Consider the following 21,825-nt stretch of genomic DNA (forward strand, 5'->3'; position numbering starts at 1 on the left):
TGAACTCACCGAATTGTTGGTTGAATTGTTGGTTGAACCATTGTTCTCAATCTATGTTTTCTTGTTTGTATAGTTCCTTGTGATTTGAGATTGAAACAGTTTTCTATCGTCTGGAGAATAACAAAGTAACGAGAGAAATATTAAATGCACATACTTGCACGTTTCAAAATTTTTCTTAGTGCTCCGGATAACTTTTCAAATTTCCCTGTAATGGTATAAGAGAACTGCATAAGAGATCATTGTTTTATTTTCCAAAATAATACCATTCACTGCACCAGTAACTACGATATGCTGCCTGTCAGGATGGTTTCACTTAAAGATAGTTAAGTTCTCTTGGTTTCACAGACAAAGCCACTGTCTCAATGTTTCAGGATCAAGCATGCCTGTAATTATGTAAACCGAGGGTAAGTTCCATGCTAATAGTTATCTTGACAACATTTCTGCCATGACGGTGGTCCATGCCCGGAGAATATAAAGGAAGGTTTTAAGTCCCCATGTTTTTGTTTTCAACAATGTTTGCTTGACAGTTTCTTCTGTTTTGAATAAGGATCCACTATCTGCGCATGTAGCTAATTAGCAACAAAAATATACGGAAATTGAAACAATGGCTTTTTGTCTAGTGTAAGGATGCAGCTTGCCATGCAGTAAGAGCGTTAAATAACGTTAGTTAAAAGATTTCTTAAGTTAAAAATACAGAACTTGAATCATCAGAAGTTTGAAGCACCTACTTTGGATATGAAATATGCATTAGCTTCACCAAACAATGATATTACATTATATTAATGGGTTAATAGGATAATGAAAATGTTCTATACCATTTCTCTTGACCAAATGAGTTCTGGAAATGAAGCAGATCATTGAAATAATCTGTGTTTTCAGCAGAGATCCACGATGTTTCAATATATTCCTTGAAAATTTGCTAAGATATGGGCCCAACAAAGACTCCGAAAGGATGAGTAAAATCTCAATGGAAGGGCAAATTTTCTCTACATTATTCTCTACTCAAGAAGAAATTGAACTGTTCGCACAGTTGACTTTCCAAAAAAAAATTGTGCAACCACTTCTTTTGTAAATCCTATTATACTTGCAGTTTTTCCACATGATTTATACTACATTAAGTTATAATTCAGAATGTGATGAACGCGTTCATGGCAATTTCTCAACTTAGAATATTAGTTATTATTTTTTAGTAAATGTGCAATGCTACTCAAGTAAGCTCTCAACAATTTTACAATAATATATTTCATACTGTGAAGCTCAGTGCTCTACTTACATTTTAATAATTATGAGGCAAGTACAACCCTAAATTTGCAAGTTAGCAGCCAAAAGTAATTTTAACGACTTCCAAAATAACATATCTCAATCCGAGGTTGTATCATTGCTTTGCGCTACATTAATTACAAATTATACTTCTGTTGAAAGTGGAGAGAGAGAGAGAGAGAGCCTATTTATGCTAGTTTTCCTGCACACTCCGCATGCATGAATGCTAGTCAAGGTACATGATCGCTAGAGCTTAGAAGATAAAATCGAAAAAGCTTATACCATTTCCCTCCAGCTAACACAAGCAAAAAACTAAAAAAAAAAGGAAAAAGAAAAAACTTACCATGAACGCTATTAGCTTACTTCAGCTTCTTCATTCTACTTGTACGATAGAGGACCAGATCTTGACACAGCAAATCTTGGCAATGGGCTAGGTCCCTGGCCCCCAGAACTCGATCCCTCCACAAACTTTACTTTCCGGCTCGAACTGTATTCTAATGGTCCTGAACTTCTCAAATTATGCTGTTGCTTCTCCCCAGTCTTCAGCCTCACACTTTCTGCACCATAACCTTCCTCCTGCCGTTGTGTCGATGCAATGAAATAACTGGAGTCATATGCATTAGTCTGAGGTGTCAAATCACCTCGGTTCTGCCTGACAGCAGGGGATGCATGCATAAGAGAGATTGCCGGTGACTGTCTTGGTGATGGCCCTAGAAGTTCAGTAATCATGGATGATGAATTCCCATAGTGCTGCCGATATATTGAGCAGAGAATGGTATAAGGTATGTGGATTTCAAGGGTGCTTCTTGGTAGATAAGAGGAGAGCTCACAGAGCTGATCCAAAAATATCAGCTTTGGCACAATGCATGACCTGTGTGAGACACCCGTAAAAGCTCATCAAATGATATGGAGCATCAGTTATAAGCCCGAAAATCACAATATTAATAGAATGGGTTGTAATTGCGTAATCCTGCATAAGTTCAATCCCGAAAATCCACCCCCCACGGCTCTTGCACCTGAATTCGCTCCCATGCCCACTCTTACTTCAAGTAACCAAGGTCTTTACAAGAAGTGTCGTCATATCGACAAAGATCAAAAGAATAAAACATGGTTCTAAGAGGGCAGCACCACAGTTTTGAATAACTTAGCGCCTCAATTTGTCTATGATATTGATGACATTAGTTTTGGGTTTTGGACATGACAATCTAAGTGATTATCAAGGTATTGACTAAAGTAGTAGTAACTGATATATATTCTTTTCCTTTTAAACATTGCCTTTATTTTTTTTTTTTTTAGACTGATGGTAGTGAACTGATTCTTTCAGTACCATAAATAAGATGTGCTCACTTTATTTTTGTCACTATTTAGACAAATGAAAGTTGCAAGAGACCTACTAACATGCCTACAGAGTAAAAGATTAAAGCAAAGCTTGGTACTAATGTTAAGAGGCAGAACAGAAAGTAGCACATTTTCTATCCAAATGTCAGATTTCCCACAAAAGGCACTTCAGTGGGAATTTTCATGGATGTATCCTCAGTCAGAATCACCGACTAGAAAATTCCCGAAAATATTCAATTTGCAAATCTCAACTGATAAAAGAATGGGACATGAACTACAAGGAGATCTATGTGTTAACTCCAAGTCATTCCATTTTGCCGCTGAGACAAGAAGCAGACTATGCATGATATCAACAGGACTGGCAATACTACTGCAATCTGTATTCCTTTAACTTTAGGGAAAACAATTGTTTTACACAGTTGGAGGAAGGGGATGTTACATCTGTATCTTGAAAAAAGTTCAATAGTTTTACAGATTTGGAGGAAGGGGATGTTACATCTATATCTTGAAAATAAGTCCTAAATGACCACAGGCCTCAGATAATATCGTGCTAGAATATCTGACAAGGCAAATCCAAGCTGGGGGGAAAAGGGAACAAGCCAAGGTAGCAAGAGAGAGGCAACTGCCAACTTCAACAAATAATATGCATGAACAGCGCATTTTGAATGATTTCTACCTGAAGGCTCTGGTAAATAGGAAGCAACATCAAACAGTTTCATGTCAAGAGTTACTAGAGTAGCAGAAACTAACATAGGCAGCTCATACGCACACCATACAGGGACCCATAAGGATAACCTGGGTTCAGGTCAAAGGACCTTTAAAGAGGCTGAAAGATCTAAGGGGCCTAAAATGGAAAGCGGATATGGTAATTTTCAAGAAATGATAAAGGAAGACAACTTGTGGTACTCAAGGGTTGATTGCTGCATGTATAATATTAGGCTGATCATCTCAGCAATTAATACTCAAGGAGTTCAGAGTTATAACCAAATTTAATACCTGCTATAATCACTCCATGAATCCAGTACAACAGCTGCAGAACATTTAACATAGAGTTGCATGGCAGATTTTATATTTGCTTCAACAGCCACATGGCCTAGTATTTCAGGCTCTTGCATCTCATGGGTATGTCCATTTGAAAGAGATTGCCTTTGCTGTTCTTCTCTTTCCGACCTGACATACTCACTTCCTCCAATCACAGCATTGATACACCTGCAAAAAAAGCCAGATTCAATTATGATCTCATAGTAGCATTCAAAAGGTAGCGCACCACGGCCAATAATACATTCAAAATTTTGGCCTAATGGCAGTTCATAAAATAACACAATCATAAATCAGTATAGAGACAGATTAAGGCATGTTGCAGATGATGAAATCATAGTTTCAATGCCCTAGTTTATGTCAGTTCCATTGGCATGCTCCGAATTAAGATTCTAGGGTGGTTCTAGACTGATTGTCAAATTGGATGTTTTACAGTCTTTTCGGAAGTCAAGATATTTTTGACCATGCTTTAAAAAAAAATCAATTAGTTAAATTTGAGTTTGTTTTTAACTTAATACAGCAAATTGTTCTCAATTTTTTGGATTATTGATGTTACAAAACTACCATCAATTAATCACTAGATATTCAAATTACTAGATATTATCTGTTCACAAGTCAATGGATTCCATCTTATAAAACATAGACAATGTGTTCAAGGAGTTTGCTTCGATGATTTGAAAAAGAACTTTCAGTGGAAGAACTTTGAAAATTTATCTTCCACAAATTCATACTACTAAATCTTTTTTATAGTAATTCATAAACTTCATAGAGAGCATATGAACCAGGGTGCAACTCCGGTTGGGCTCAGCCTGAGTTCAAGCAACCCAACCCGCTCAACTTGGTCGGGTTGGACTAGAGTATTCATGAACTTGATATGCGCAAGGCTCAAAAAAAAAAAAAAAAAAAAAATCCAACCAGCTACCTAGTTGGATTGAGCTAGGATGGAGGTTAAACCAACATAACCCGATCACAGACAAACCTGAACACAACCCAAACCAACTCAACCCAATAAATAAACAACATATATTTATGTTTCACAGAAAATACTTTATATTATGTTATTGAACTATAGTTTTATCCTATTAAGTTACAAATTGCATATGTACACCCAAATAATATCCTGATCAACCTATACTAAGCCAACAAAAATGTCTGAAACCTTTCCCAAATCTTAAGTTACCTATACAATCCGACCTAACCCAATAAATCTGACCCAACGCAGCCCAATCCAAACCCAAATTAGCTTAAGATGGGTTTGGTTTCAGAAGTCCCAATAGAGAACAAGTTTGTTGTTGTTATATATAGTTGAGCTGGATCAGGGAATAGTCCTCAACTTGACCCAATCTGCTCGAGTTGCAGCCCTAGCATTAACATATCGTTTCTCAATAAGTAAAACATAATATATGAACTTCGTACAATGTAAGAAATCTACTCACCTTGCTAAGCAGTGTATGTTGTTATTGAATCCTCCAGTCTCAATGTTGTATGTAGTCATACTCCAGATATTAGACATCATGAATGAAGCAAAAAGATATGGAAGCAAGCTCCAAGAACTATCATTTGCAGCACCTGCTTCCACCATAATTGAATGTATCCAGTCTGTATCATGTTCACCAATCACACCGATACTATTTGCAACCCTTCTCAACCTTAAAATCCCATCTTTGTCAGGTATCTCATCTGGTAACTGCTTCGCTACTCCATGCAGTAATGACACAATGAGAGGTGCTTTTTCTTCCAGCACTGCTCCAGCAGCATCCACAAGCAACTTGCGAAAAGCTATTGCCTGCCCAGCCTGAATGCAAAATCCAATCAGTGTTTCCATATCCAGAATTTGCTTTAGATTTGCTTCTCTTTCAATCCGGTCACCAGAATTTATGCTTCCAGCAAAACCCTCTAGGGCTTCACGGTTTGACCGCAATGCGGTATCAATACAGTTTAATAGTGCAGCTGTTTGTTCTTTTACCATCCTGTCAATTCTGTCAAATCCATAACCACCAAAAATACGAAGAAAGGCTGTGAGTTCTCTTATATCAGTAAACGACTCTGCTGAATATCCACCTATTGGTTGTGAGCTCTTGAAGCAATTATGGGTTGTCATAAACACAACTCCAGCACCAGATATATCCTTAACAATGTTCTCACTATACCAATTGCCAATGATCTCCACAGCAGATCCAGTCTGTACGTCTGCAGGTTCTTCAAACATCTGCAAATTGGAAACAGGCCCAGTGAAGCTCTCAGTTAATAGAACTTCTCGAATGCCTTCAGTAAGGTCCATGCTAATGTGCTGCTCTGCTAGGTGGATGATGCTGACATGTCTTCTTAAAAGCAATTCAATGATGGATGGACGCTGGAGGCCACTATCAGTTCTCAGCACCCCAAGTAGTCTTCTCCTAAAGTTTCCTAGGATACAGTCTCTCATATACTGCAGAAAGAGTACATATAAGCTTAACACTAACTAACCCTCCAAAAAGCCATATGCTGGCAGCTTCAATTTATGGTGAATTTCTTGAGGTATCAGGAAGGAAATGTGAAACAGGGAAAAAGCCTAGGCAATCTTTCAAATAACATACATGCAGACACACAGACACATACATATACATATTGATCTGTTTAATTAAAAGAATTTTTGACAGATTAAAAAAAGTTGTCACTGAAGGAAAAGTGACTTTAAATTTCATTTTCATTATCATACTTCTTCCGCGCCTTGGTACGGTAAGGAAAAGGCAAACAGAGTAAATTTCACGTGAAAAGATGAGATCTAGATACCAATAATTTTCAATATAGCCAGGAAATCAACTAGACATTAAAAATGAGAGTAGATCAGAATTGAATAAACTACATTTCAGTATATCAAACTTAATACTGGCCATAAATAATTTGAGAAAACTAATGTAAGAAGTAAACGAAAAGATGAAGTGAAAATTAGCAAGCAATTTGGGATCAGATTCCTTTTTCATGGTGGACTTGGACTTGCAATTAGTTAGCTAAACTGACCATGTACTTTAAGAATTAAGAAAGGAATAAGACACAGGATTTGTTGCTAATGCTTACAATGACTTCAGGAAAGTACATTATAAAGTACAAAAGAATGAACAAGCGTAGCGTACAATCTCCAAACAGCTGTACAGATGCAATAAGAAAATATAGCTTGTTTCTGGGTCTTATAAAGTATCAGGTTCAACAAAGTTGATGCCAGAAAACAGATACTCCTATAAACCAACACTATGTTTCGGTTTTAGCAATAAATCCAGACAACAGCTCCTCGGAACTCTGACTCAGAGCATGCAAGCAGCGAGTCAATCATGTCAGGTCTTCTACCATGACCAGACAGATTAAGAGCTGGTATGATGTAATCAACTGACGCAGTCACCATATTTTTCATCTCGAACAATATCTGTGCCGGGATATTGGTTTTTATTAATATCAGAATTTCAGGCTGTCACCGATACGATAAAATCTATATCTTGGCCTTGATTTTAATGGCCGATACAATAGGAAAATATCAGCCAAACCTAATGTGCTTTTTAAGATTCTAAATTCATATTTTAGTCATTAAGATCTTAAATCATTTGTTCAATTTGGAAGTAAACCCATGATTTCTATTTTAACTGAGATCTTGGATATATCAGTTTCCATAATATCGTCCAAGATCTCCAAGATCTGGGTATTTTCCTATTTTTTTGAAACGTCCAATCTCACGAGGTAAAAACTGAGATCTCAGTTCATATTGGTATTGGTAACCCTCTGAGATGGCCGAGATCTCAAAGATTTAAATCCTTGGCAATTGCTTGAAAGAAAATACTTATTCTACACCATAATCCCTCAAATATATGATGTACACACGAGCAAATCATACATGCATAAATGAAACATGAACTTGTTTGACATACACATATGATAAAAACAAATGTTCACCCAGTACCTAGGCAAGTAGGAGGATCTTCCCAGGGGCACCCTAAGCACATTGATATGTTTGTTATGGGAATGAAATCAATTGATGAAATTGTTTTTTGAACTCTTATTTACTTGTGCATGCGTAGGGTGATGGTGGTAGGAGTTGGGATGAAAGGGAAGGGCATGGTTACTTAACTTTTTGTTTACACCAACTTATATACAAGTATTACATTACAAACCTACAAAATCACCAACAATGAATTTGTCCTCCACAACACAAAAGAAATTCATAATACACTGCAAATATGACCATATGAATCAAAGAACAACTTTTTTTTCCATGTATTTGGATTTTTTTTTATAATTTAGATGTGTAATTGAATATACAATAGGAACAAGGTCTATGCTTTGTAGAAAAACCATTTTTTATAAAGGCAGGAAGAAAACAATGTCTATGTATTTAATGTGGAGCAACTTTTTTTTTATCATGATCCCCACACAATCTGAAATTCAGGTAAACAAACAACTGATCTCACTCTGATCTGAATTCTTTTTTCTGCTTGTTTGCCTTAGAATCAACTCTATAGAGACAAATCCTCCAGCCTTTCTTTAGCTCTACTAGCTCATGCACGTGTGTGAGAGAGAAAAAAAAGTTGTAATGACCTAGGACCTCACTGAAAAAAATTAGCAAGAAAGTATTATTTGAATTCCTTGGTCTTGTATAAGTATCCAAGATCCTACCCAGTGCATAACCGATGTGGGACTAAACACACACCCGCATGGATCCTCACATGCTCCCTCATTTAAGCCTTGGCATCCTTGCCAGACTAAGGATCTAAACCCATTCACATCCAATCACAAGTACCAAAAAGCAAAAATCCAATCTCTAGTCCATATGGGCCATTGTCCGGATCCGCTCTGATACCATTTCTAAGGAGAGGAAGGGTGATAGGGATCACGATGGATTTCGAGTCACATCCTAGCCTTTGGATTGACTTGGATGACTTGGCGCTACGATGAGAGCTTCGCATATATCATTGAGCATCACTAGAGTTTGTCAACTTTGGAATCTTAGGGTCATTTATTTTTTATTTTAATTATATTTTGTATTTTAATCCATGTTTGGTTTAGTAAAATGTGAAAAGGACTGAATTTAACTGAATAGTTTAGTCAAACGTGTTATTGAAGAGTAACCTTATGTTACTGTTTGTGCATTGTAGTGTGAACAGTAACACTATGTTACCATGCCTTTTTAAGGCTTCTTTGTTTCAAGGTTTGTATATGGATGTCATATGAAGAATTTTTGTCAATGAAGGTTCTCTTTCTCCTTTCTCTGCATGTGAGGTGTGGAATGTGGATGTGAGGCCCTAGGGAGTGATCCCCTACTGAACTAGTGGGACATCGGTTTGTTTTCTCGTCTTCTTCCTTCTCAATAATATCTCCTCGCTGTGTTTCTCTGGTCTTTCTTTTCTTTTCTTCATTTCTGCCACATTACAGTCTAAAGCAAACACCCCACACTCAAAGCAGTTACTTTACTACTGTCAAGCAACACCTATTTCAAGCCTTGATCTGTCCAAAACCTGATCTATGTGATTCTGCAGACCTGTTAGCCCTCTTTCTTTGGTTCTTGAAACCTTGCAGTAAATCAGCAGATCTTAAACCTAGTACTTGAAGCATGTCAATTCCTACTGCAACTGAAAAGTTCTTTGATCTTGGGCTTCCATACAAGATTTACGAGCAAGAAATGGCAATAGACTAGATTTGGACAACCTAGGTTAACAAAGATCCATTGCTTCGCATCTTTCAAAGGATTCTGTTAATTCTGATACTTTTGCCGCAAGATTTTATGCTTTATTTGTGAGAAGCTATTGTCCAAATCTGATTTCAGTGAGTGGCATTAGGCATCTATGTCAAGCATTTTCTTTGCATTAGAACAGGTTGTAGTTTGAGTTCCAAACCTGGTAGTTTCTTAATCATAGTTTTCATATTGCTATTTCGTGCTGCATAGCATCATATTTTCTGGTGTTTGTCTATAGCGTATAAGTTTGCATAAGTTTGAGTTAGGGATTATCATATTTGTGCGGCGTCACTTATGAGGTTCCCTAGGGGTGCATCAGAAGGCCACCAAGGATAGCTTGGTTGTGAGAAAGGAGAGCATCAGATTTGGTATTACAAGGACTCTGCACTCTGCATTATTCTTTTACTGGATTTTATACATCTAATTCCAATAAAACATTGGAATACCAATTCAAGAAATATTATTTGATTTTAGTTGCTCCAAGTTATGGTTTCAAAAACCATCGGAACAAGATTGTATGACTAGCACCGCATCATTCCAACATGACACTGGAACAGTATGGACATCGAGATGCTAAAACCTAGTGTACTAATACGTACGAGCCATACTTATTGGTACTGGTTCAAACAGGTGGTATCGGTACGTATCAATGGTATCATACTGGTGTGTATGGTAGTTTTCTTTTTTTTTTTGATTCAGTTTTAGTATGTACAGTTGGTATCGGTACCATGCCATTCTGATGGAAAAATGGCACAGGATTTGTAATGGTATTCAAAACCTTGCTTCAAGCACTCTCAAGTTATTGTTTCTAAAATTTACACAACCATATTAAAAAGAAAATGGTCGACAAAATTATTCTAACCAATTTCTAGAAATGGATTCCTCAAGCCTTATGAATTTCCATAAAATATTATATTATATACAAGATGATAAGGTGAAAATGAAGTCTTCAATAGGAGCAAAGATTATCTTCCCTCCTTACATCTGTTCTTCTAATTTTATCGAATTACCATTGAAATTCATGTTAAGTTAGACCATTGGTTGCAGCCAAGGTTGGAGGAACCGGTATCGGTTCTCCGACGGGACGACTCGGTACAGGCCATGCCGGGCCCGTACTGAGAGAGGAACCGTGGGATAGAGGAAAAGAGAGATCGAGCGGGATAAGGAGGGACAGAGGAGGGTGGCGGACGCCGACGGAGTGCTGACAGAGGTCGGAGGAGGCCGTCGAAGGCTAGCAGAGGCCGGCCTCTGCCGTGGAAAGCGAGGCCGCGACCGCTGACCCTATTTCGTACCGAAGGAGGGTGGCGGACGCCGGCGAGTGCTAACAGAGGTCGGAGGAGGCCCGCAGAGGCCGGCCTCGGCCGCGGAAAGCGAGGCCGTGGCCGCTAACCGTGGCCACCTTTCGCCGCCCTTCGACGCCGGACTCCGCCGGCACTCTGCCGACGTCTCGCCCTCTCTTTCTCTCCCTCCCTCCCTTGCCAGCTCTCTCTTTCCTTCTCCTTCTCCAGCTCCGGCAACGAATTTCGTTTCTATTGTCGGAGTTGTACCGGTGAGCCACGGGTATGATTCGGGACGGCTAGAACCGCCCGGTTCAGGGGGTTCCGTCAATCCTGGATGCAGCCTATAGAAAAGAAACAATGAAAATCGATTATAATTAAGCCTTGTACACAATTAATGTCCTTACACAAAGAATTAGCCATCAACAAATGTTGCAGGTTAATTCAACAAGCTGATTTAAGAAGTTTGGAGAGATTAGAGATAGTCACTAAATTGGATGCGCAATCAGAAGATTCTATATACTGACTACAAATTGTAGTTATACATGCCAATGGGCTTAATAACAATTCTCTGATAATGAAAACCTCAATACATTCTTTGTTCTTTAAGTCAAGAATTGATTTCTGACCAAGTTTATATGTTCTGATGAAAAAAATGCTTCAATAAAATTTGTGCAAATTTGTGTTCAAATTTGATTCTATGCTCACTGGAAAATATCGTCTTAAAACTTACAGGAATACAACACACGAAAAAAAAAAGATCTTGCATGTTAGTCAACGTCAAAGTGTTTACTAGGTTTAAAACTAGAATAGGTTGAAATGATTAGTAGTGCATGTGAATGAAACCATGACAATGATGCTAGTTTGTTTTATGATAGTTGCAAATGCCATGTGTCAATCTAACAAAATATGAAGAGATGGGGTACATACCTCTCGGAGAACGAAAACATGGTTCATAACACATATTGGTTCCATGTCATTCAGAACAGAACAAAGATTCGTCAACCTCTGCATGGCAGCTTCTAACCTGTTATTAAGGCAATTATAAATCAGTTGTCCATTCTAAAATCCTGGACACCTAAAATTAGAGTAACCTGACTTACATTTTGACAGAATTATTTTTTTCAGGATAGCTCTCATGTCCTGGAGCTAGCAAACCAGATATGCCTTTGGGCGATTTAAGAAAGGATGTTGAATTTTTGACTGCACTACTTAAACGAATAGCTGCCTGCTCTGGAACAAGCTGAATATTCAGCATAATTAGTCCAGACATTGGAAGAAGTGCGACCTGAGAATAAATACCCAGAGACAACTAACATGCATACCTGCATCTCTAAAGAACCAAATCCACCTTCTGAGTCCAGAATATTAATCAGACCTTCCAAGCCACCCATGATGGATTCAATAAGTGACTCAACATATAAAATCGCATCTCTGCCTATTTTGTTCAACTACATAGGTCAGAGAAGAAGAGTCAATATCTTACAATTTGCTTGGAGAGGTCGTAATAGAAGTCCTTAAAGATTCACATCAGATAATGGATTCAGTAAAAAGATGCAAATTCTCAAGAGGTACAAGAGTGTTATTGGGAGCCAACAACGTCTAAGCATAGATTAGTATAAGTTCTCTTGTAGCTGTAACACAAACACGAAAAAAGGTGGCATCACAAATGCTGATTTCCTTTGATTTTACAGCAACCTAGGGTGTTTATTCACATGTCATTATTATTTATTGTGTATAAAAGAACAAAAAACATAATTTGCTATTCTACATTTTGGGAGTGAAAGAAAAATCAATGTTCTTTGATGAATACAATCTTTGTGAGCTGCCCAGCCCTTAAAATATTTCGAGTTTTGCTGCTTATATCTTGCTCCTTTCATCTTTCTATTATTTTCATTTTTTTGATGGATAACTAACATCTGAATAAATATTAAATCTTAATAAAGCATAAAATGATCAAACAAGCTATAGCTATTTTCAGTTCATGCAATTCATAAACACTAAAATCTCCGTAGAAATGCTATAAATCATTAATCCTTATTCATTTCTTGTTATGCCATTTCTTTTTCATTTTTTTTTAAGTTAGACAATAAGCATAAAACTGTTCTTCTATTTATTTTATTTTTCAAATGGTGAATAAGTGGACCATTCGTAGGTTGCAGTATTGTTCAAATATATCATAATCTGAAGGATATTATATTTGCAACATCAAGGAAGTTCTACTTATGCAATATCTAATCGGTGCATACCTAATAGACTAGAACTTAAGAAAATAATAAAGCTACACATGCACTTAAGTTTATTCAGTATGTACAAGGACAGATAGAAACTAGATATGAAAGCTGCAGCTGCATTGGAATTTTCATACACAAATTTCAGGTTGGTTAACGATCAAGTCTTGCATGTGTTTCTGACCTACTTGAGGATATTTTAAACACACATAGAAGGTTTTCCAATAATAACAAAGTTTGTATCATCTTTACAGTAAGCATATTATTATGAACTTGCAACCAGCTACTGGATTTTAGCTTGCAAAGATTTACTGTATGAGTACAATCTAATTGCAAAAGATACCTCCTCTGGGACAATTGCAGAGGCACATTCTGGAAAACTGCTAGCTACTCCAAGCCATGCACAGCAATGCTGTGGACGTCCTTCTGGCCCAAACATTGTATTCCTAAAGACCTGTTAACATCACATTTTAATAGAAAGATGGCAAACCTCTAAGAATAGGGTACATTTTAGAAGTATATGCACGTAGAGAAAGCTGTAGTACTCATGGGATTTAAAAACCCTATAAACAGAAAACAAATGCTTACTGCTGTAAGATGATGGTGATAGAAATATAGCCTTTTAAGGCTTCCATGCTTTGACAATTGACTCTCAAGTTCATCCACACATCTGCGAGTTAAAGATTATTTTCCATTAAGTAATTGACTTTTGATGCATCATCAGTGCAATTTAGTGAGCTGGAATATGGAGTAGAGCTATAATCAAACAGGAATTGTCTGGAAAATACATCATAATCAAGGTAAATCTGTTGAAAATTAGAAAAGCAAATCTTTGGAAGTTGACAACTGTGTTTTCCTTTTTCTTTCTTTTTCAATGTAAAGAAAATATTCACCGCATTATGTTTGATAACCAATAAATATTTCTAGAATGTTATCCTTGAGGTATAAAAAGTATACGAGATTCTAAGAAGCTCTGAGTGTTTTGCCAAAGCTAATCTGCAATTATTGAATATCGAGTAATAGCAAATATCACTAACATAAAAAGGGTATCTTGAACAATTAATACTCTGCATTGAGCTACAGATCTGTTTGTGCTCAATGAATTAACGAATGTATCAACAGTAAGCACATGGAAAACTCACTCCATGGAAGATAAAGTTTGATATAGGATATGAATACGCAGAACTTGAACATATTTTTGCTACGGCAGTTCTGAAACTGCAGAGAAGGAACACTGATATTGGACTGAATTTGACTGAGCTTCATAGGAGTTATTTTCTACCACTGACACATGACACTGGGGTACTTCTACGGCCTCATTGTTGAAGCCCTCTATCTCCATCAGGCTGTTGGCTGGATACCCCCTCCCCATGGAGTGGTCAACATTAATTTCGATGGATCAGTTAGGGATGATGGGGATGGAGCTGGATATGTTCTTAGATATCATCTCGGCCACTTGCTTGTTGCTGCTCCTGTAAGTTTTCATGCAGATCTGTTCCAATGGCAGAAGTCCATGCTGCTTGGGAGGGCTTCAAGGTGGTGATGTAAGACAACCTTGATTAGGGAAAATTCAGGGATGTTTAATGGGTTTGTTTTGGGCTAAAAAGGTAGGAAAATTGTGTAAGAAGCTAGGGTTTATGTTGATAAATGGATGGGGAGCGATTTGGATGCAAAATAGAAGCAGAAAAGATGAAGTTTTGAGGGTTTATTGTGAACTGAAACGGGAATAAAAATTTTGTTGTTTTGTGTAATTGAAGGCTAATTGATGGATGGATGGCTATGGGTTTTGTTGCTTTTGGTTGCTAGGGTTTAGTGGGGATGGAATCAGATTTGAATTTGAGGTTTCAAAGTGCTGTAATTAAAGAAAAGGAAGAATAAAGATATATTTTTTAGGCATCACACCAGGGGTTAGAATTGCATCACACAACTCGAAAAAAAAAATAATTGCTTAGAAAAAATCTATGAAATTTTGATTGCATCTCAATAATGAGAGATTACAACCCTACTTATAAGGTTCTAATACTTTTACTACTAGGAATTGGACTCTAAATAACAAATCTATAGTTTTGACTAATAAAACCTAACTAAAGACCATAAATAAAGCTCCAAAAACATAAATAGACCTAACATACTACCCATGGGCTATATGACAGCCCATGTCCAGAAAATTTGGAAAATTACAAAGGTGATGCCGAGAACTCTTTACTACATGACTTGCACATGAAAAAAAATTCCAAAATACTATTGTAATTTAGAATTTATATAATAGGTTTTCTTTCAAAGTGGCATTTCCAGCTCTTCAGTGAACTAAAGTATTATTTCATTGACTGCAGTTATCCCCAACTAAAAATAATTTGCGGTCAAAAGTTTCAATTTAGTGAGTTTTGAAAGTGATCCTTTTTTCTTGCCATCGACTTATTTTAGAACTAATACAATCCCAAGACAAAATGCAACAATTTATACAATTTTTTTACAAATAGAGATTTCCAGTCACTTGAAAAAAAGCATTTAAAAAAAAAGATTGACAAATTAGATGCATTGAAATAAATTCCTGAAAGAATTACAAATCTAATACCTGGACCAATTATATGCAGCATTTCCTTCTGATAACAAACCTTCCTTTCCGGTAGATACTGTTGCCTTCTCTAGGTGTCTAATATTTATTGACGACCTTGAAGATGTGACAATCATTAAAATTGACAACCAGTGCCTACGCAAATCCTACAGTAATAAGACAACCCAATAGTCACTCACAGACATGGATGTAGTAAGAAGATATTCCGAACTGTTATGGTTAACTTTACAAATAATGCATAATGTATTAATCCAATCATGAGAATACATATGAATGACGGATAACAAATGGCTATAATTGATCATATCAGTCTTCTGATCGAGATAGTAAACAAGGATAATCTGCCTACATATAAATATAATATGTTCTGTAAATACAAACATAATAAACAGAAGATTAATGAATATATTCATGCCTTTCTTATATCATTATGCCTTTGTGCTTTTACCGTCAATCAAGAAACCAATAGATCACCATTTGAATGCTTCTATATGGATTCCTGATATTCTTGAGACTCCTATAAAAATTGAAGGAAATGGAAGATATACAAAAATTTCTAAAGAATACAGCATATGGACTTATGGAGTTTGATGCATTTTCATGTTGCAAAGGAAATGCTAATCATCTACAACCATTCTTTTATCTCATTCTTGATAAAGCAATTCTAGATCTAGAGGCCTTTTAGAATATTGATTCATCTACATGTTCAAAGTAACAAACTTGAAAATTAATAATAACAAATTCAATTCCCAACGTTGTTTGTAATTTTTGGCTCAGAAAAACACATGCACTCTTACATATTTCTATAAGTCTTAGGACAACTACATCCCACGAATAATGTTTCTCATAGCAGGATCTAGAAAATACTTTAACATTAAGTTTCACAACTAGGGAAACAAACCGACCCAAACCGGGCGGTTCAGTCTGTACAAAACCGAACTGATGCTAACTTAGAAGAGTTTGGCTGTGCGGGCTTGTTCAGCCTATAAACTCTCCCCTCGCCCCCGACGACTTCTCTTGAAGGTCTTCCATCTTTTGAGATGCTACGATTGTGTCCTAGCTTTGCCGATAACCTCTCTCTCTCTCTCCTTCTCTCTCTCGATGCCAGCCACCACTGTCATCTCTCTCTCCTCTCTTCCTCCCTCCCTCTCCTTCTCTCTCTCCTCCTCTCCATTTCCCCGCCGAAGCCCTTGTCAACCATCCCCATTGAAGCCCTCATCCGGTGGGTCTCTTTCTCTCTGTCCCCCTCTCTCTCTCTTCTCCTCTCTCTCTCTTCTTCCCTCCCTCTCCTCCCTCTCCCCCACCTTCTCCCTGTTTTGATATGTTCCAGCATGGCATAGTATAGACCCATACCATACCGTACTGGTAGCCGATCGGTACGGGTCACAATATAGGTTCGACAAAACTTGGTTACAACAATTGTCTCACCCCTACCGGTTCGGCGAAACTTGGTCAAAACTAAGATTGTCTCACACCTCCAAGACAATATGGCTAATTCATCAGTAACTAGGTAGAACAATTTCTAGTCAGAACAACAACAAAGAAAAAAAATCAGGATGATGCAGACAAGAAAGAAACACGGGAAGGTAATGTTTACTTATGCTACACCAACAGGGAATCAACATGTGGAAGCTGACTATAACAGCCAATCAAAGACTAACAAAGGCTACTTGCTAGGGCATGAGAATTAGCATTACAAGACAGCTACATCAAAGGTGTTTATGGCCACCAGAAAATTCTTTACTTCATCTCCAGTAAATGTTCACAATATTATGGTTTTACTTTCAGACTTTAAACGTTACTTACATATCCCAGGTAGACAATCTTTAAAGTATTTTAGGACATTTTGGTGACACTACGCATCTAGGCTGCGAAAGATCCACCTGGTTATGCTATGATTAGCTACCTTTGGATGTCAGAAAAATTGATCAGTCACAACTTCATAAACAATGAATTATGACAGGTGAAAAGCCTTTTATTCTCTTTACACCAAAAATAAAAAGAACAGATAAAACTCGGAATAGTAGTGCACAGTTTTCTTACAGATAGATCACATGTAATAGCAGATATATTTTCTCCTTGAGGCTTTGGTATGTTCTCAAGACAATGAACAATTTGCTGAAAGAGGCCCTTCAAGGTGGTATCTAGATCTAGAGCCACCATACCCGGAGTGCCAAGTAAAAATCGAATTCTTCCAGCACAAGATAATAAATATGATAGTGCATAACCCTTTATTCCTGCAAACAGAAAAGCTCGTTATCAGTTATCCGATCCAGATAAATTTCAATAAGATATATGTAACATAAATTTTGATTTTTTCCATGCATAAAATCTATTATTTGAATTAAAAGATATCTTTTGAGAATATTGTTTGAAGAAAATTACACGTGCAGAAAATCAACATTTCAATCTAGTATAGCCTCAAGAAATTTATGTTTCACCTAACTTCTATAATCTATGCATTCTCATTGGCAATGTAGCATGGTGCTAGAGAGTAGAGACCTTCTCAGCACCTGGAACTTGAAGGTAGTTGTAAGGATATAGCATGCTATACCAAGACAATCATTAAATATTAAGAAATCTGGATGATTAAAATATCGTGAGCATCAGAAATAGAAGTGCTAAAACCTCCATATGAATATATATATAAGCTTTCGAGGTGCCTAAGAGCCTGTTTGTCCCAAAAAGGGTGCCGCATCTGCTTTTCTCTTTCAAAAGAAAGCACTTTTGAGCAACCTAAATGTTGTGGTTTGGATCTTTCACTAAATCAGATTAATACCTTTTATACTTTTGACAAGTTTCTTAACAACTTCAAACCAATTTGCTGTAATTGCATCAGCTTACATCGTAGCTCTTTCATGTAAACAAAGTTGAAAAAAGGCTCCTGTCTCAAGGTCAAATAGGACACTTCCAACAGCACATTAAAAGGAGGCACCCACTTCAACTTATATTTCATCCCTTGGGTTGAAGATTGGTTCACCAAATTGAGCGGCTTTGATTGCTAAAGGATCAATATTAAACGAGTTGAGGATTTCAAAACTTTTCAACAAAACCAAGTTCTGCACTTCACATCCTATGTACTTATACGACATCTAATAGTTGTCTCCACACAGACCAAATGATGATGCTTAATGAAACCTTCCATCTTGATTATATATCTCATCTTTCAAAGTTTTAAAACGCCACACTTGAAAGTTGAAACTATAACTAAAAGATATATTTTCTATTAGCAATGCCATTTCTTTTCTAAGAAGACACAGCGAACAGGAAATGGGTGAGAAGAAATGACTAATTTTCCAATTAGAGCTTGACAACTCTAGCCAGGTATTGTTTCTATAAAGCCTTGTCATAGGCTTGCCATTGCCATGTGTCTCAAGAAGATGCTTAAGGGACATTTTATGATTCATGGAAGAGATTGTCTGGAGCTAGAGCCATAGACCTTGCATATTGAGGATCACATAATAGAGTCTTTGGGCCTGCTCTTGACATTATCCTAAAGGCATTTTAATGCAAATTGACAGGTGCAAGTTGTGATCTAGGTGTGAAAGGCCACCAAGAATGAACCTGGACCATTTTTTCTGACACTGTAGTAATTGAAAGAAAGCTTCATCAAACTTAGGTTGGGACAAATTTGTAGATCAAACATTTTTCATCGAACTTGACATCAAGTAAATATCAGGTAAGCCTTTTTATGAACCAAGAATTGCTCTACTCAAAGTCCAAGAGAAGAAATGACAATCATTTAATGCACAAATAAAAATTTAGTAAATTAGTTTGGGTCCAGTCTTAAGGTGTTCTAGGTGCTATGGGCAACTGAAAGTATCTTTCAGAAGATCTGTCTGAAACATCAGCAGCTAAACATGACGACTGGAACTGTGATAATTATTGATAATGACTTGGCTGTGGAATAGAATGGATCAACAAGTCAGTGCTAATGTCATACATAGCTAAAGACATATGGAATGCTGTTTGTGACATGTACTTTTAAATAAAAATGCGTCACACATCTATCAACTGTTTAGAATATTTTCTCACTACAGCAAGGTGATAAATCACTGAGTGAATATTACAGTTCACTGAGAGGAATGTGGGAAGAGTTGAATTTGTATCAGCCCTTATCTAGTGATATTGAGCAGCAAAGTAAACAAGCAGAGGAATTTCAAGTGGCCAAATTTCTATTCATGGACAGACTTTGGCGAGTGATAATCTGCCTAGTCTAACCAATGTAAATGCCAGGCTCCAATGAGTTAATTTATCAGTATCTCTGTCATGCTCATCTGCCAAAGCATCAACTAGTTCTGCTCTCATTTCTTCTGGTGGTAGAAGTGACAGTGGTAGAGGATGTGGAGGCAATAATACTGGACAAGGTCAAGATTCAAAAGGATGCGAAGATGTACACATCACAGTAGAACATACCAGACTTGACAAAAGTTGGGAAAAATATTGTAAGCCAAGCTGGACAAACCAAGTTACCTATACTCATGTTGATGATGAAACACAACAGTTTACCAATCAGATGGACAATAGTCTGTTATTCCTAATGGAGATTCAGTTACTCTCACACATGAAGAATACAAGAAGCTCATTAAAAAAGCTGCTTCTTCTAGTCAGCCATCTGCAGCTGCTACTTTTGTCCAGTTGAGTTATACCAACTCTTCTTTCGTATATGTGTGCAGCAACCACAATGGTTGATTGCACTTGTGTTGTGTTTCATTTGTTCCCTTTTTTTGACATAAACGTGCAAAGAGTGGTGTTTCTGGTGTCCCGAAGTTTGCTTTTAGTTTATATATATTCTACATGTCCTCTGTCAATCTTCCACTCTATTAATTGTGCACCAAGTTGCTGATCTGCAAAGTGAAAGAATGCCTTCAGGAATTTGTGATCTTCCCATCTATATTTGGTGTGTGGAATATAATTATCCTTATGGCTGATCAAGTAGACAAAAAACCTATATCAAATACCTCTGGTCCTCTGCAAAATTTGTAGGGATGCAGATTACAGTTTTTGAAACTGTATGGGATCTTACCAACTTACCTCCTTGCAAATAGACTATTGGATGCCGTTGATGCTACATTGTGAAATATTAACCAGATGGAAGAATTGAAAGACTCAAAATTTGCCTTACAGCAAAGAGGCACACCCAAAAATATGGTATTTATTATAATGAAACTATTTCTCCGGTGGCCAGATTACACACTGCTCATCTAGTTTTTCCAATTTCAATTAACTTGGATAGGCATCTCTTCTAGCTGGATAACAAAAATGCATTTCTACATGGTGACTTATAGGAGGAAGTTTACATGGATCAACCTCTGGGGTTTGTTGCTGGGGAGTACGGCAATGTATGCAGATTGAAGAAAACATTTTATGGTTTGAAACGGTCTCTTAGAGCATGATTCAATAAATTCAATGAGGCTATGGTGAAATATGGATTCAAAATATGCCATTTTGATCATTCCTTATTTGTACAGAAAAAGACATCTGGCATCACTATTCCTTGTATATATGTCAATGATATTATTGTTAGTGGTAGCGATCATATTGGATATCTTCTGTAAAGGATTATCTAGAAAGGATATTTCAAACACAGGATCTTGGACAGTGGCGCAATTTTCTTAGGATTGAAGTTGTTTGTTCAAAAGGTAGCTTAAATTTATCCTAGAGAAAATATGTGATAGATTTGCTTTTGAGAATGGAATTTTAGGAGCAAGTCCAGCTGATACATCTGTGGACTCAAATATTTAGTTGATAAAGGAAGGAGACTTGCTTGAAATCTAGGACAATATCTATTTGACCATCAATCATCCAGACATTACCTTTGCTGGAGCATGGTCAGCTAATCCATGCATGCTTCTAGGAACTCCAATTGGAAAGTTGCATGCTGAATCTTGTGATACCTTTAACATGCTCTAGGAAGGGAACTGATCTACAGGAAGTATGGTCATGTAGATGTTGCTGGTTATTCAGATACAAATTGGGTAGGTTCACCAAGTAATAAAAGGTTTACTACTGGATATTGTACATATGTTGGAGGAAATTTGATTTCCTGGAGAAGTTAAAAACAGAATGTAGCAGCAACTGGCAAGACCAAGTGCAGAAGCAGAAGATAGAGCAACAGTTCATACTGCATGCGAATTAATGTGGGCAAAAAAATCTGTAACAAGAGTTAGGCTTCACAATAAGTAAGCCTATGAGGATGTTGTATGACAATCGAGCAGCAATTTTTATTGCCAGCAATCCAGTGTGTTTTGAAAGAACAGAACACATAGAAGTTGATTGTCATTTCTTTCGTGAGGTTGTTATAACCAAGGAGATTATACTTCCATATGTGAAGTCAAAAAATCAGTTGCAAGATCATTTCACGAAAGCATGAGCAAAATAGATTTCTGATTCTATGTGCCAAGCTGG

General features: G+C 37.0%; 1 protein-coding gene across 1 annotated transcript in view; it reads right to left on the reverse strand.

The window, feature by feature from the left end:
* Nucleotides 1–1,638: 1,638 nt before the first annotated feature.
* The window catches only part of LOC103709817 (probable protein NAP1), a 56,097-nt gene continuing 35,910 nt past the window's right edge, over nucleotides 1,639–21,825 (reverse strand). The window contains exons 15-24 of the mRNA XM_039114465.1: nucleotides 17,461–17,654; nucleotides 15,418–15,563; nucleotides 13,431–13,512; nucleotides 13,186–13,296; nucleotides 11,937–12,062; nucleotides 11,715–11,854; nucleotides 11,542–11,638; nucleotides 5,073–6,064; nucleotides 3,595–3,807; nucleotides 1,639–2,131 (exon numbers count right to left, since the gene is read on the reverse strand). Of these exons, the coding sequence (XP_038970393.1) occupies nucleotides 1,639–2,131; nucleotides 3,595–3,807; nucleotides 5,073–6,064; nucleotides 11,542–11,638; nucleotides 11,715–11,854; nucleotides 11,937–12,062; nucleotides 13,186–13,296; nucleotides 13,431–13,512; nucleotides 15,418–15,563; nucleotides 17,461–17,654 (2,594 nt within the window). The remainder of the gene's footprint in view (nucleotides 2,132–3,594; nucleotides 3,808–5,072; nucleotides 6,065–11,541; nucleotides 11,639–11,714; nucleotides 11,855–11,936; nucleotides 12,063–13,185; nucleotides 13,297–13,430; nucleotides 13,513–15,417; nucleotides 15,564–17,460; nucleotides 17,655–21,825) is intronic.

This window comes from Phoenix dactylifera, chromosome 16, assembly GCF_009389715.1.
Source record: "Phoenix dactylifera cultivar Barhee BC4 chromosome 16, palm_55x_up_171113_PBpolish2nd_filt_p, whole genome shotgun sequence".
Lineage (NCBI taxonomy): Eukaryota > Viridiplantae > Streptophyta > Magnoliopsida > Arecales > Arecaceae > Phoenix > Phoenix dactylifera.